General features: G+C 43.1%; 1 protein-coding gene and 1 pseudogene across 1 annotated transcript in view; both read left to right on the top strand.

The window, feature by feature from the left end:
• PRSS38 (serine protease 38) overlaps positions 1 to 14,165 on the top strand; it is a 58,731-nt gene extending 44,566 nt beyond the window's left edge. Inside the window, exons 4-5 of the mRNA XM_059695433.1 lie at positions 13,171 to 13,313; positions 13,759 to 14,165. Coding sequence (XP_059551416.1) covers positions 13,171 to 13,313; positions 13,759 to 14,013 — 398 coding nt within the window. The 3' untranslated portion in view covers positions 14,014 to 14,165. The remainder of the gene's footprint in view (positions 1 to 13,170; positions 13,314 to 13,758) is intronic.
• LOC132236234 (U6 spliceosomal RNA) lies at positions 10,109 to 10,208 on the top strand (annotated as a pseudogene).
• Positions 14,166 to 17,203: the final 3,038 nt, after the last annotated feature.

The following is a 17,203-nucleotide window of genomic DNA, read 5'->3' as shown; positions in this document are numbered from 1 at the left end:
TTTCCAGGGCTGCACTAGCTAAACTCACTGGGGAACTTGGCTCTGGTTTCTTGTAATGCAGCCAAAGGGCCCATAACATGCCCATCTGTCTCCCAGGCAGAACCCCACCTGGAGACACAGTCACAATACCTCAGCTCCGCCTGGCTCCCTGGCACCCCCTCACCACCGCACCAAGCAGGGGGCATTAAAAAACAAATCAGCCCCAGTTGGCCCTCTAATCTTTCATTGCATCCAGCCCCCACTGGGCAGGTCATCCACTCAGGGTCCCACCAGGCCAAAAGCCCAAGTCCTCCTTACTGTCAGATCTAGCTGTATGCACATAGATTTCCAACCCAGAGCCATTTCCCTTTGCCTGGGATCGCACTAGGACGCCTGGCAGACCCAGCCATTCTACATGTGGTGGGAGGGGTGCTGCCCATGCACGCCAGGTGGGCAAGATGGATCCTCTTTCCCAAGCCACACTGTGGAGCGAGCCCCTGTCCAGCTCTCTGCCCAAAGTTCTTCCAGAAAATAAAGGGCTCCTCAGATTCACTGATGAATCAGAGCCATCCGCCAGACCTGAGTTTTGTTTGTATGACCCCCCCCCCCCCCCCCGCACGGTGACACAGATTGCAGTGAACTTCCCAGGCTGTGTTGTAACAAAGAAATTGCTCTTTGCCTGGAATAGTGCAGTCTGAGTCTCCCTCCCAGGTGGACAGAATTCCTACAGGTGCCCACTAATACTACAGGGCCTTTCCTTCCCTTTTTGTTGTTCTGGATTGGGATCCCTGCAAGGAGCTGGGCCCCCATGCACCCAGGGGGCAGGGGCTCTGCAGCTGCACTTTCCCTCCGGCTTCCTAGCTGCACAGGTGCATTAGCTGGCTCACTCTTTCATGTCTCTTCCTTGTTAGGTTTGATCGAGCAATTGAATCGATACCCCTCCCCCAGGAAATGACTTCAGGCCATTTCACTATGGACATTCCCTTTTGCTGAGACCACACTTTACTTGCTGAGACCACATTCCATTATCTCTTCCCTCCGGACCTGCACAGAGAATTCTCCCAGAAAGCCTGGCAAAAGTCCTTTAAAACCTGCTAACTCCCATCACTTGGGCCTGGTGCCACCTGGTGTGCGGATGATCCAATAAATTCGTAATCCCTCACCATTCTGGCCTCGTGCATTCCTCTTTTAGGGACCTAATAATCCTGTCCTTTCTCCACATTCCCTGCTCACAATATTTCGGATCAGCTACACTTCACTGGTTTTTTTAAGCGGAGTGCTCTGCAGTTTAGCTCAAGTCCAGTCTGGTGTTGGGAGCAATCAGTGGAAACTTCCAGCTACTCTGCAGCCATTTTGGAACCCCCCTCTGGGGTTGTTTTCTTAGTTTCCCTTTCTAATAGTTCATTATTGGTGTATAAAAATGCAAATTATTTCTGGATATTTATATTGTATCCTGCTGCTTTACTGAATTCATTTATCAGTTCTAGTTGATTGTTTTTTTGGAATCATTAGGGTTCTCTATGTAACAGTATCATGTCATCCAGTTTTATTTTTTCTGTTCCAATTTGAATGCCTTTTATATCTTCTTGTCTGATTGTGGTGGCTAGGACTTCTGGTACTGTGGTGAATAAGCGTGGTGAAAGAGCGCCTCCTCTGTCTTGTTCCCCATCTTAAGGAAAACACTTTTAATTTTTGCCCATTGAGTATGATGGTGGCCGTGGGTTTGTTCTATATGGCCTTTATTATCTTGAGGTATGGTCCCTTTATTCCCACTTTGCTGAGAGTATATATCATAAATGGGTGCTGGGTTGTATCAAATGCCTTTTTGCATCTATTGATATGATCATTATTTTTGCCCTTCATTTTGTTTACATGGATATTAAACCAAACTTGCATATCAGGAATAAATCTGACTTGATCATGGTGAATGATCTTTTTAATGTATTGATGAATTTGGTTTGCGAATATTTTGTTGAGGCATTTTACATCTATGTTCATCAAGCCCTTGCTGGTTTGGCTCAGTGGATAGAGGATCAACCTGAGGACTAAGAGGCCCAGGTTCGATTCTGGTCAAGGGAACGTGCCCGGGTTGCAGGCTCAATCCCCACTGAGCGGGTGGGGGGGGGGGGAACGCGCGCACGTGCAGGAGGCAGCCAGTCAATGATTCTCTTTCGTCATTGATGCTTCTATTTCTCTCTTCCTCTTCCTTCCTCTCTGAAATTAATGGGGGGGGGGGGGAAGAATATTGGCCTATAACTTTTCAAAATTGTCTTTGGTTTTGGAATCAGGGTAATGTTGGCTTTGTGAATTGTTTGAGAAGAATAGGTGTTAACTCTTCTTTGAATGTTTGGTAAATTCACCTATGAAGCCATCTGGTCCAGAGCTTTTGTTTATTGGAAGTTTCTTGATTACTGATTCAATTTCGTTAGTTGTTATTGTTCTGTTCAATTTCTGTTTCTTCTTTTTTAAAATAATTCTTTATTGTTGAAAGTATTAAATATGCTCCCCTTTTCCCCACATTGACCCTCTCCAGCCTGCCCTGTCTACCACTGCAGGCCTTCACCACCCTATTGTCTGTGTCCATGGGTTATGCATATATGCATACGAGGTCTTTGGTTGATTATCCCCCATCAACCCGACCTCCCCCGCCTTCCCTCCAAGATTTCACACTCTGTTCCAGGCTTCCATGTCTCTGGATACACTCTGTCCACCAATTTAGTTTGTTACTTAGATTCCACATATGAGTGAGATCATGTGATACTTGTCTTTCTCTGACTGGCTTATTTCGCTTAGCATGATACTCTCCAGGTCCATTTAACTCTGTCACAAAGGGTAAGAGATCCTTCTTTTTTACAGCTGCATGGTATTCCATTGTGTAAATGTACCACAGCTTTTTTTATCCAGTCATTTACTGATGGGCACTTGGGATGTTTCCAGATCTTAGCTATTGTAAACTGGTATGAACATAGAGGTGCATGCTTTCTTTCTGATTGGTGTTTCGAGTTCCTTCATTGTTGTTGTTTTTTAATTCTTTATTGTTGAAAATTTTACATATGTCTCCTTTTTCCTACATTGACCTCTCCCTGCCCGCTCCCACCCCCCAGGACATGCTCCCACCCCCATATTGTCTGTGTCCATTGGTCATGCTCATATGCATGGATACAAGTCCTTTGGTTGATCTCTTACACCCCCTTCCAACCTCCCCTGCCTCTCCTCTAAGGTTTGACATTCTGTTCAATGCTTCTATATCTCTGGATCTATTTTTGTCCATCAGTTTATGTTGTTCATTATATTCCACAAATGAGTAATATCATGTGATATTTATTTTTCTCTGACTGACTTATTTCACTTAGCATAATGCTCTCCAGGTCCATCCATGCTATTTCAAATAGTAAGAGTTCTTTCTTATTTACAGCAGCATAGTATTCCATTGTGTAGATGTACCACAGTTTTTAATCCACTCATCTGCTGATGGGCACTTAGGCTGTTTCCAAATCTTAGCTATTGTAAATTGTGCTGCTATGAACATAAGGGTGCATATATCCTTTCTGATTGGTGTTTCTGTTTTCTTGGAATATATTCCTAGAAGTGGGATTATTGGGTCAAATGGGAGTTACATTTTTAATTTTTTGAGGAAACTCCATACTTTTTTTCACAGTGGATGCACCAGTCTTGCATTCCCACCAGTAGTGTGTGAGGGTTCCTTCACATCTTTACCAGCATTTGTCGTTTGTTGACTTGTTGATGAGAGCCATTCTGACAAGTGTGAAAAGGTACCTCATTATCATTTTGATTTGCATCTCTCAGATGATCAGTGACTTTGAGCATGTTTTCATATGTCTCTTGGCCTTCTGTATACCCACTTTCAAAAAGTGTCTATTTAGATCAATTGCCCATTTTTTTTAAATTATATCTTTATTGTTCAGATTATTACATTAGTTACTCTCTTTTCCCACTATAACTCCCCTCCACCCAGTTCCCACCCCACCCTCTGCCCTCACTCCCCACCCACTGCCTCATCCATAGGTGCACGATTATTGTCCAATCTCTTTCCTCACACCCACACCCCTTTCCCCACTCCAAGAATAGTCAATCCATTCCCTTTCTATGTCCCTGATTCTATTTCAATCACCAGTTCATACTGTTCATCAGATTATTTATTCACTTGATTTTTAGATTCACTTGTTGATAGATGTGTATTTGTTGTTCATAATTTGTATCTTTACCTTTTTCTTCTTCTTCCTCTTCTTAAAGGATACCTTTCAGCATTTCATATAATACTGGTTTGGTGGTGATGAACTCCTTTAGCTTTTCCTTATCTGTGAAGCTCTTTATCTGGCCTTCACTTCTGAATGATAGCTTTGCTGGATAAAGTAGTCTTGGTTGTAGGTTCTTGGTATTCATCACTTTGAATATTTCTTGCCACTCCCTTCTGGCCTGCAAAATTTGTTGAGAAATCAGCTGACAGTTGTATGGGTACTCCCTTGTAGGTAACTGATTTTCTTTCTCTTGCTGCTTTTAGGATTCTCTTTGTCTTTTGCTCTTGGCATTTTAATTATGATGTTTCTTGGTGTGATCCTCTTTGGATTCCTTTTGTTTGGGGTTCTCTGCACTTCCTGGACTTGTAAGTCTATTTCTTTCACCAGGTAGGGGAAGTTTTCTGTCATTATTTCTTCAAATAGGTTTTCAATATCTTGCTCTCTCTCTTCTTCTGGCACCCCTATAATTTGGATGTTGGTACGCTTGAAGCTATCCCAGAGACTCCTTACACTATCTTCGTATTTTTGGATTCTTTTTTCATTTTGCTTTTCCAGTTGGGTGTTTTTTGCTTCTTCATATTTCAAATCTTTGACTTGATTCTTGCGATCCTCTGGTCTGCTGTTGGGAGTCTGTATAATATTCTTTATTTCAGTCAGTGTATCTTAATTTCTAGTTGGTTCTTTATCACATCGAGGGTTTCACCAGTCTTCTTGAGGATCTCATTACATTTATCGGCGGTCTCACCAGTCTTTTCGAGGGCCTTATTAAATTTATCGGCAGCTTCTAGACAGTTCTTTAAAGACCTTAAAAGTGTGGTTTTGAACTCTATATCCAGCAGTTTGCTTTCCTCCAATTCTGTCGTTTGTGTCCTGTTTCTTTGTCTCAGCATTTTTTTTATGCTTCGCTGTGTCGATAGAGTGCCTTTCTGTGCTAAGTGTCCCAAGTACCTGAGGTAGACACTCTTGGTGCACCCCCTTGTGGGCTTTGTGCACAGTCTTGTTGTAATTAAGCCTTGATTATTGTAGTTATCACTGTGAGGAATTTCCCTCCAGGCCAATTGGCTGTGAGAATCAGCTGTGTCTGCAGTGGGAGAACTTCTGTGCTGGAGACACCCCTCTGGGGCTAGACTTGCTTCGATGGGGCTTTGGTGCTCACTGAGTCTGCCCCCTGAGTGTGTCTTTTATGGTGCCACAGAGCTGCAAACTGGATGGTCCCACTCTGACCTCTGGGCTTCCTGGCTCCTGGATCTCTAGGGAGGTGCTAATCTAGCCTTTGCCTGAGGCTATCCAGCAAAAGTCTCCCTGCAGGGCTTGGACAGGGCAGGTCCCACAGGATCAACAGGGTGGGGTTAGCAATTATGGCTGCTCTCAGTCTTGCCCTCAGAGGCTCTGCTTCTCAGTGTCCCAGTAATCGCTGCAAGCCCCATGGAGAGAAAGCTGCCCTAGGGTTCTGAGCGATGCCAGACAATCCCGCTTCTCCCGTATGAGTCTGGGTCCTTAGAGACTTGCCCGGAACTGGAGCTCAGAGCCTGAGACTCCCTCCCGATTGAAAACGACAACCACACCCTCAGCTGCCAGCCCGCTCCACATGCACTCCGCACCTTAGTATTTTACTTCAGCACTGCGCCTCCTCTGAGTCTCGGTATGCTTTTCTCTTTCCTCCTAGTTGTAGAACTTCCACTCAGCCAGCCTTCCTGTGGTTCTGGATGATGTCCATTCCGTCTTTTAGTTGTATTTTTGAAGTGGTTGTTCAAGGCAGCAAACTCCAGTGTTTACCTATGCCGCCATCTTGGTTTCTCCCATTTTTTGATTGGATTGTTCATTCTCCTTTTTTTAAGTTGCATGAGTTCCTATAAATTGTGGAGATTATTATCAGATGTAACATTGGCAAATATGTTCTCCCATGCAGTGGGCACTCTTCTTGTTTTGTTGATGGTTTCTTTTGCTGTGCAGAAGCTTTTTATTTTGATGTAGTCCCATTTGTTTATTTTCTCCTTAGTTTCCATTGTCCCTAGGAGCTGTATCGGTAATGATACTGCTATGACATACTAGTATGTCTAATATTTTGCTGCCTATGGATTCTTCTAAGGTTTTTATAGTTTCCCAACTTATGTTTAAGTCTTTTATCCATTTTTACTTTATTTTTGTGTATGGTTTAAGTTGGCGGTCTACTTTCATTTTTTTTTGCATGTATCTGTCAAATTTTCCCAGCTCCATTTATTGAAGAGACTCTCTTGACTCCATTGTATGCTCTTGCCTCCTTTGTCAAATATTAATGGAGTGTAATGGCTTGGGTCAATTTCTTGGGTCTCCGTTCTGTTCCATTGTTCTACGTGCCTGTTCTTATGCCAGTACCAGGCTGTTTTGATTCTAGTGGCTTTGTAGTATACTTAAAATCTGTAGTATTGTGACTCCTCCAACTTTGTTTTCCTTTCTCAAGATGGCTGCAGCTATTCGGGGTCTCTTTTGGTTCCATATAAATTTTTGGAGTATTTGTTATAGATCTGTGCAATATACTGTTGGTATTTTAATAGGGATTGCACTGAATCTGTAGCTTGCCTTGGGTAGTATGGATATTTTAATGATATTAATTCTACCATTCCATGAATGCATATATTCTTCCACTTGTTTATAGCTTCCTCTATCTCTTTTTCCAATGTCCTGTAGTTTTCTGAGTACAGGTCTTTTGCCTCCTCGGATAAGTTTATTCCTAAGTATCTTTTTTTTTTGGTGTGATAGTAAATGGGATTGTTTAGTTTCTCTTTCTGAGAATTCCTTATTGTTGTATAAAAAAGCCATCGATTTTTTAGGTGTTGATTTTGTATCCTGCAACATTGCCAAATTCATTTATTAAATCTAGTAGTTTTTTGGTGGAGTCTTTTAGGGTTTTCTATGTACAATATCATGTCATCTGTGAATAATGACAGTTTGACTTCCTTCTTTCCAATTTGGGTGCCTTTTATTTCTTCTTCTTGTTGGATCGCTGTGGCTAGACTTACAGGACTATGTTGAATAAGAGTGATGAAAGCAGACATCCCTATCTTGTTCCTGTTCTTTGGGGAAATGGTTTTAGTTTTTGCCCATTGAGTATGATGTTTGCTGTAGGTTTGTCTTAGATGGCCTTTATTATGTTGAGATATGTTTCCTCTATTCCCACATTGCTGAAAGTTTTTATCAAAAATTGGCGTCACGTTTATTGATTTTGAATATTGTACCAACCTTGTCTTGTTCCTGTCTTAGGAGAAATGGTTTTAGTTTTTGTTCTTCTGTTTCTGGTTCCTTAAGGTATAAGGTTAAATTGTTTATTTTAGATTTTTCTTAATTTTGTTTGTTTGTTTTTTAAGTAGGCCTGTATTGCTATAAATTTCCCTCTAAGCACTGCTTAGGATTGTGTCCCATAGATTTGGGGTCATTGTGTCTTTATTTTCATTTGTCTCAAGGTATCTTTTGATTTCTCCGTTAAATTAATTGTTAACACATTCATTATTTAATAGCATGTTATTTAGCTTCCATGTGTTTGTAATTTTCATTTTTCCTCTTGTAATTGAATTCTATTTACATACCATTATGATCAGAAAGAAATGCTTGATCTGATTTCAGTCTCTTTTTAAATTTGTTGAGACTTGTTTTATAACCTAAAATGTTGTCCATCCTGGGAAATGTTACATGTATACTTGAAAACAATATATATTCTGTTGCTTATGGGTTAATGTCCTAAAAATACTAATTAAATTCATCTGGTTTAATGTGCCACATAAGGCCACTGTTTCCTTATTGATTTTTTTGTCTGGGTGACCCATTCATTAATGTCAATGGGGTGTTAAAGTCTCATACGATTACAGTACTACTGTCAGCCTCTCTCTTAATGTCCATCAGTATTTGCTTTATATATTTAGGTGTTCCTACATTGAGTGTGTAAATGTTTATAAGGGTTATATCCTCTTGTTGGATTGATCTCTTTATCATTGTGAAATCTCCTTCTTTAGCTCTTATTATAGCCTTTGTTTTAAAGTCTATTTTGTCTGATATAAGTATTACTACCCCAGCTTTTAAATTTTTTTAAATTTCAATTTATCTAAAATATCTTTTTTCATCCCTTTACTTTCAGTTTGTGTGTGTCTTTCAATCTGAAGTGGGTCTCTTGCAGGCAGAATATATATGGGACTTGTTATCTTATCCATTCAGCCATCCTATATTTTATGATTAGAGCATTTAACCCACTTACATTTAAAGTGATTATTGATACATACGTAGTCATTGCATTATTTCTATTTCTTCTTCTTCTTCTTCTTCTTCTTCTTCTTCTTCTTCTTCTTCTTCTTCTTCTTCTTCTTCTTCTTCTTCTTCTTCTTCTTCTCCTCCTCCTCCTTCTTCTCCTTCTTCTTCTCCTGTTAATATTTCTTGTAATACTGATTTAGTGGTGGTGAATTCCGTTAATGTTTTCTTGTCTTGGAAGCTCTTTATTTCTCAATTCTACTAGGTGTACAGGTTATGGCAGATTTTGTAATCAAAGAAAATACAATAATTTCAAGAGACATATCAAAAGTGCTTTATTCAAAGTAATGTCCATCACTAGCTACACATTTCCCTCATCTTTCAGGTAATTTGTGGATACTGTCCCAATTGAACTTTTCTTGTTTTGAGGCAAACCATTCAGAGACCCAATTTTCCACTTCTTCCTATGTTTTGAAGTGCTGCTCAGAAAGTGCATGGGCTATCAATCAGAACAAGTAGTAATCTGAAGGAGCAAGGGCTGATAAATACAGCAGGTGGGTTAATACTTCCCAGGCAAGATCTTTCAATGTGTCTTTAACTGGTTTTAAAGTGTGTGATGGTGCGTTATCATGAAGCAAAATTACTTTGCCATGTCCTCTGGCCCATTCTGGTCATTTCACGATCAAAGCGTGGTTCAAATTGATAATTTGTTGTTGGTAGTGATCAGCATTAACGATTTCACCTGGTTTTAGAAGCTCATAATACACCACACCTTCCTGATCCCATCAAACGCAGAGCATTGTCTTCTTTCCGAAGCAATTTGGCCTCGCAGTAGATGTTGATGGTTGACCTGGATCAACCCATGATTTTTTGCATTTGGGATTCTCAAAATAAATCCATGTTTCATCACCAGTCACAATGCGATGCAAAAAAATACTTTCTTTCGTGTCACCAGTCACAATGCGATGCAAAAAATTCTTTCTTTCGTGCCGTTGAAGCAACATTTTACTGATGACTTTTCAGTTTTCCATTTGTCTTTCATTCAGTTGATGTGGCACCCATTTTCCTCCCTTTAAAATCTTCCCATTAGTTGTAAATGACCGGAAATTGTTTGCTGAGCAACGCTTAATCTTTCTGCAAGTTGTTTTTGAGTTTGACACACATCTTCATCAATTAACCTGGACGTTCTTTGTTTTTCACATCGAAATCATCACTTTTAAAGCATTTAAACAAGCGTTCACAAGTATCTTGAGATGGAGCATGTTCACCATAAGCTTCCCGAAGTATACAATAACTTTTTCTTCAAAATAAAGTAATGAATTAAAACTTCCTGCAAATGCTCTCTTTTTGGCACAAAATTCAACATTTTTAAGCATAAAAATATCTATGATGTTAACACCTTCAGCAAATTTGACAAATGAAGTTTTGAAGCTTGTTGTCAATATAACAAAATAGCATACGTATCAAATCGCATATCTATCAACACATTGAAAAAATCTATTGAAAAAATCTGCATTATTAACTGGCACACCTAGTAAATGATAGCCTTGCTAGGTAGAGTAGTCTTGCTTATAGCTCCTTGTTTTTTCATCACTGAATATTTTATGTCAATCCCTTCTGGCCTGAAAAAAATTTTGCTAAGAAATCAGCAGATTGTGCTCATATCAGCAGCACATATACTAAAACTGGAACAATACAGAGAAGATTCACATGGCCCCTGTGCAAGGATGACATGCAAATTCATTCCATTTTTTTTTTAAAGTAAGAAATCAGCAGATTACTGGGAGCTCCTTTGTATGTAACTAATTGTTTTTTTCTTGCTGTTATTAAGATTCTCTCTTTGTCTTTAACCCTTGATGTGTTTAATTATGATGTGTCTTGGTGTGGACCTCTTCAGAGGCATTTTTTTTGGTGCTCTCTGTGCTTTCTGGACTTGTGTGTCTATTTCCTTCCCTAAGCTAAAGAAGTTTTCAGTCATTATTTTTTCAAATAGGTTCTCAATTCCTTGTTCTCCCTCTTCTCCTTCTGGTACACTTATGATATGAATGTTGTTACACTTGAAGTCTCAGAGGTCTCTTAAGATATCATCATTTCATTAATATTTTTTCTTTTTGCTATTCTAATTGGGTGTTTTCCACTACCCTGTATTTTAAATCACTTATTTGATCTTCTATTTCATCTAATCTACTGTTTATTCCATCCAATATAGTCTTCATTTCTGTTATTGTATTCTTCATTTCTGACTGGTTGGTTTTTATGGTTTCTAAGTCTTTTTTATGTTTATTCTTTCTTTGTTGAAGTTCTCTTAGTGAGTTCATCTCTTCCTCCCCTATGTTCACTGAGCATCCTTATAACCAATATTTTTAACTCTGCCTCCATTTTGTTTAGTTCTTTTTCTGGAGTTTTCTCCTATTCTTTCTTTAAGGACATTTTTCTTTGTCCCCTAATTTTGGCTGTTTTTCTATGTTTGCTTCTATATATTAGGTAGATCTTCTATATCTCTCAGTCTTGGCATAGTGGTTGTTTTTAGTAGGTGTCCTATGAGGCCCAGTGGTGCAGTCTCCCTGGTCACCTGAGCCAGGTTTTCTAAAAGTGTTCCTTCTGTTGATTGTGTGTGCTCTCTTCTTGTATTTGAGCCTTGATTGCACATCATTAAGTGGGGTGACCCTCAGGCTAACTGGGTGTGAGAACTGGCCACGACCACAGTGAACGAGCTGCTAAGCTGGGGCTTATCCCATAGAGCAAGATTTACTCCAGCATTACTCTGGTGCCTGCCAAGACCACCTTTTGGGTGTGCCATTTAAGGACTTAATCATGTGGTGCTCTGTTGTGGTCTGAAGCTGACCATCTGGTGTGTTGGTTCTGGAGCCTTTTGGGAGGGACTCTGGTGCAGTTCAAAGTCAGCTAATGCCTGTGTAGTTTCTGTGTCTAGGTTCTGTGTCTAGGTTCTGTGTCCTGTTGTCTTGTTACATCTGTATTTATACCAGTTGATTCCAATCCTATCAATCTCTATTCCAAAGGTTAGGGCGTTTCTTATCTCCATTCCAGGGAGTAAAGATTATGTAGCTTAAGCATGATTGTTCGTAGTTAAAGTGATTAATTACCTGCCTGGCACTTAGTTAAGGGGTTTTATTCCCTCCCTAACTTCAGGGGAAAATCCCTTCCTGGGGAAACAACCTTTCTCAGAGAGGTGACCTTGGTTAAAACACATAGTGCCAAGAAGGTGAGCAAACATATTAAGAACAGTATGCCATATATGGCAGGTCCCTTGAAACAGCAAGGATGGACCGGCTCCCGACAATTTTCTCCCACCTCAACACTGTCTCCCTCAATGTCCTTGGTATCCCCTGAGACTCTTCATTCTTGGCCCATTGGAACTCAGCTTCCCAGCCCCATTGAGCTCAGCGCTGTGAAGTCCAACCTGGCCACTCTCTGCCCTCTGTGGAGATGTACCCTCTGCATTCCTGGCTCAGGGTCCTGCAGCAAACCACGGTAAATGAGTCCCCTGTGGGCCTCTGGGCTCGCTTTCTCTGGAGCACCCTCCTTCTGGCATCCAGCTGCCTGGCAGATTCCAGCTGCCTGTGTTCTTTATATTTCAGACCTGAAAAGTGCTCCAGGCAGGAGGTGGGGCCCTTGTAGACCCTGTCTCCTCTGTTCTCTCTTCTCAGTGGCCACAGCAAAAGCCCTTAGAGAGATTTTTAGCTGGCTTGGGAGTTTCAAAGTAGTTTCCTAACTGCATTTTCCTGGGAGGCCTCTTCTAACACTATACGCTAAGTCTGTGGACTCTCTATTGCTCTGCATTCTATGTGCACCAGCTAATTCTTCTGTACCTCTTTTCCTGATATCAATTACCTCACCAACGCAGCAGCAGCAACCACAGACACTGCTGACATTCTGCTTCCCCTCAAGGTCTCTTCCCCTCAAGGTCCACATGCATCAGCTCCAAAACAGATTCCACAAATACAGGTCCCTTTAACCCTGGTCAGAGGGTCTTCAGTCTGTGGGAGCAGCTCCTTCCAGTCAGGCTGGCATGGAGCCTTGGGACCCACTCACACATTGGCCAGGAAAGCTTAAAGTTTCTGGGACTAATTTCTATATCCCTCAGCACAGAGAGGATACAGGGGTGATGTGCCACAAAACTCTAAGCTTTTTTAAAAAAATATATTTAATTGATTTTTTACAGAGAGGAAGGGAGAGGGATAGAGAGTTAGAAACATCTATGAGAGAGAAACATCGATCAGCTGCCTCTTGCACATCCCCCACTGGGGATGTGCCTGCAACCGAGGTACATGCCCTTGACCGGAATCGAACCCGGGACCCTTCAGTCCGCAGGCCGACACTCTATCCACTGAGCCAAACCGGTGAGGGCGAAGCTTTCTTTCTTGTACATATAGTGCCACCCTACAGTCTCCAACCCCACAGTCACCAGGGACAGAGCTGATGGACTCCATGCACTCACGCCATAGCAGTGGGAAGACATGCTGCATGCCTCAATGGGTTTGGCTCTGGTGGTTCTTTTATAAAATTTCATGTGGCATTTATATTCACATTTCATTGACCAACACCTGAATCCCAGTGCAGAGAAGGGAGCCATTGGAGGGCAGGAGCAAGAGAAAAAGCCACTGGTTGAGCCCACTGGGCCTGGGATTGGGCTGGGTGTGTCCTCAGGAACAGGGTGGGGAGGACCTCTCACTGGACCTGCGCTTCTTTCTGACAGGTGACTCCTCAGACCACCTGCAGGAGGTGCAGATGCCTCTGATCCCGTTTGCCTTGTGCCAGTTGCTTTATGGACAGACATCATACATTCTGCCAGACATGATATGTGCCGGGGACCTCAGGAACCTGAAGACTGCCTGCGAGGTGCATTCTACCTCAGGGATGGGGGCCAAACCCATGACTTTCATGTGTTCATCTGCTTAAAGGCATAGGGGATATTTGTCCTGAATGGGTGGGTGGCCCCCAAAAGCCTGGCCCCTGCGCGTTTCAGAGCACATCACCATGTGGCCACAGGTTGGACAGAACCATAGGTGGCCTGGGTGCAGATGGGGCACAGGCCCAGTCAGCGCCCAGTGCCCTGTGGACCCCAATGTTGGCCAAAGGGGCCTTGCCTGGGGACCTTGCCTGCTGACTACCATCCTGGGCACCTGCTCTGCCTTCCCACAGCAGGGCCTGGCACTGGCCAGGTGGGGCTGCGGAGTGAAGGGGCTCTGGACTGGCCCCAGAGGGTTGGGCTCTGGGCCACCCTCATGCAGGAGGCAGCAGGCCCCAGTCTCTGGGTTCACAGGAAACTCCTCTTTTCTTCCAGGGTGATTCTGGGGGCCCACTCGTCTGTGAATTCAACCACGTCTGGGTGCAAATTGGAATAGTGAGCTGGGGCCGCGGTTGCATGTTCCCTATGTATCCTGCAGTTTTTGCTCGAGTCTCCCATTTCTCCATATGGATCCATCATCAGATAGCACTCACACCCCTACCTCCTCAGCCGCTCCCCACCCTTTCCTCCTCTCTAGGGGCCTCCATCCATGTCCTGATGACCATGATGGCCTTCCTGACAATGTTGTGAGGGCAAGGCCCCTACCCTGGCTTCCTCGTGCTGCATGCCTTGGGCCCTGCTCATCTCAGCCCCTCAAGTCTCCAGGCATCTGAGTGAGGTGAGGGCAGCCAGCCAGGCCAATTCCGGGTCAGAAAGGGGCTGAGCCAGGGCCACACCCCAAGAAGCAGACCCAGTCTCACCAAAAAAGGATCAGGGTGCCCAGGGAGAGTGAGGTGCCTTGGCTGAGTGCTCTGGTACCTGAGATTTGGTCATTTATTAAATATTTACAAAGTGAGCATCCTGGAATTCCTGTGTCTGTCTTTCCACCCAAGTGCTGGCTCCCTCATGCAGACAAGTGGCCTTGTCAGGATGACAGGTGGCAGAGTAAGAGGAGAATTACAAACCAACACAGTGTCTGTAGAAGGACAGCCACACAGATACATGTCTGAGTCTAGATCCAGGTCCCAGAGAAAGGTGCTGTTTTAATACAACTACCAGTATCACAGAGTTAAGTACTTAAAGTTACAAATTGAAAATTGGGAAACATGAACTGAGAGCAAGCACATGGAAGGAATTAAAAAGATAAAAGCAGAAATCAACAAACCAAGCAGCAGGAAAACACTCGAGCTAATATTTTAAACATCTGATTTTGAAAAAAATAAATATAGGAAAAAAAATCACTAAGCTAATCAAGATATACTAGTAAAATGAGACCAAAACACACACACACACACACACACACACACACACACACCAAGAAATAACAAGGGGAAATAGCCATTAGACACAGAAATTTTAAGAAATCATAAGACATATTATGCAACTCTCTATGTAAGTAAATTTAAGATGAAAAGTTTCACTTTGTAGGAGAAAAAGAAATGAGTGAAACTCCAGTAGAGATAGATGGTTTACTAGACCAAATTCCATGGAAGAAATGGAGAAATGTAAGAGCTTTCCCCTCCCAGTAAAAGGCCTTGACTGAGATGGTTTCCTTGGAAATCACATCCCCCCTTCCACTACAGGACACCCCCTCAGTGCTGCCCCCACTGTCCAGGCGCTGACAGGGAGGAGCGCATCCAAATGCTCCTTAGCAGCACATGTATATAAGGATATAACTCTGATCACACGGAGAAGATTGAGGCAATCCAACTTATGAATTAAAAAATCCCTAGTGAGTTATTAGCAAACATAATCCAACTTTATTTTTAAGTAGTGCATTGTAATCAAGTAGGATTTATTTCAGTAGTGCAAGGATGATTAATTACACAATCCCCAAATATAATTCATCATACCTTTGCTTTGCTAAAGAGAATAATATTAATGAAAAGTCGTTTTTAGTTTATTTTTTATTGTTGACATTATCACAGATGTGCCCCCACACTTAAGTCTTTTAACAAATCCAAAACTTTTTTTCAATTTTATAAAAACATAGGAGTCAATGGGCAATCTATATATATAAAAACCTAAGTGACCATTATGATGGAACAACCAGAACAACCGGTCGCTATGACATGCACTGACCGCAAGGGGGCAGACGCTCAGTGAAGGAGCTGCCCCAGCCTGCAGGCCCCGGTTGCTGGATGAGGCCTGCCAGCCAACCTTCCAGTCCCTCCCTCTGGCCGGAAGGCCCCGATCATCCCACTGCTGCCTTGGTGGCAGTTGGCCCCTCCCCCCGGCCAGCAGGACCCAGGCTGGAACGGGGGTGGGTGGCAGTGACCAACCTCTCCCCGGCTACCTGGGGGTGGGGGTGACAGGGACAGAGATGTGGTGAGAATGCAGGGCATCTGCTGAGCTCGCTCTCACTCCCCCTGCTACCTTCCCCTGGGGCGCCAGGGCTTGCGCACCAGGGAAGCCCCCATGCTCAGGTGCTGGGTGCCCATGAGGAGCCCGCCCTGCACCTGTACAGCCTCTTCCAGGTGAGCTGGACCACAGCCACGAGGACCGCAGGGGCCAGTTAGGCTCCCTGTGGGTTCGCTCAGGAGCCTGTCTGCAAGGCTGGCCAGGAGAGAACACTCTTCCCGTCCGGCTTCCGTGTGGTATTGCTGGGCAGCCCAGAGGCCCATGCTGCGCCCCGGCCCACAGCGTCCAGCCGCGCTCACCGCATCTGTGTGGGGACTTGGGTGACATGACTCAGGTGGAGGGGGGCACACAGCGGCCCGGCGACCCAGGTGCTGCCCAGGGTCCAGAGGTCAGCTGGGACCTGCCCTTCTATGCCAGATGCTGGTGCTTCGATCACTGGCCAGGCCTAGGGGCTGCACCTGTGCACAAATTTCGTGCACCGGGCCTCTAGTAAGATATATATACCTCATCCTAAAGGTAGCCTTTCTTTAGTGGGTAACGTGGAGTGCATTTCTGCTAAAATTAGGGTCAAGGGAAAGCTGCCCCTTTATGTCCTGCTCCTTCCCACAGAAGATAAGCCATTACAGTTGCACAAGAGAAGAGAACCATCCAGGAAAATGGAAAGGAGCCTTTTAAACTCTGTTGTGTAAAAGACTTTGAGTACCCTGGCTGATGTTGCTCAGTGGTTACAGCATGGGCCCATGCACCAAAGGGTCATGGGTTCAATTCCAGATCAAGGGCACATATCTGGGTTGCAGGTTCAATCTCAACCCCGGTCAGGGCATGTACAGGGGGCAACTAATCTATGTCTCTCTCTCTCTCTCTCTCTCCCTTTCTCAATGCCTATCTCCCTCCCTCCTTTTCTCCCTTCCACTCTATAAAAATCAATGGAAAAAATATCCTTGGGTGAGGATTAACAACAAAAAGACCTGGAGCATATCCAGAACCCCCAAGAGAAAAATAGGAAACTGCCACAAATAGTAAGAAAATTCAGTGCAGTCACAAGATAAAATATGACAAAATCACTGTATATTCCAATTAGAAGACATACAGTTGAAGAGAAGATACCAATTATAATAGCAACAAAAAAGATAAGGTACCTGTGGCCTTAACAAGAGATGTGAAAATCGATATGAAAAATCTTTAAAATATTCATGGAGGGGGAGATTTGAATGACTGATAAGAAAGTTTATATTCTCAAACAGATCAAGTCAAAATGTGTTAGTTTTTTCTGGAGCTGGATAAGTTAATTTCAAAGTTTATACCAAAACACAAGTGAGAAAACCCAGGAATAAAACTATGTGGTGGGAACTAATCTAGCAGATATTCAAAACTCCCATAAAGGTTCCATAATTCCAACAAGCCATATAGACTTGACAAT

This window comes from Myotis daubentonii, chromosome 5 (assembly GCF_963259705.1).
Source record: "Myotis daubentonii chromosome 5, mMyoDau2.1, whole genome shotgun sequence".
Taxonomy (NCBI): domain Eukaryota; kingdom Metazoa; phylum Chordata; class Mammalia; order Chiroptera; family Vespertilionidae; genus Myotis; species Myotis daubentonii.
Note: the sequence above shows the minus strand (reverse complement) of the source record. Positions and strands in the feature narration are given on the sequence as shown.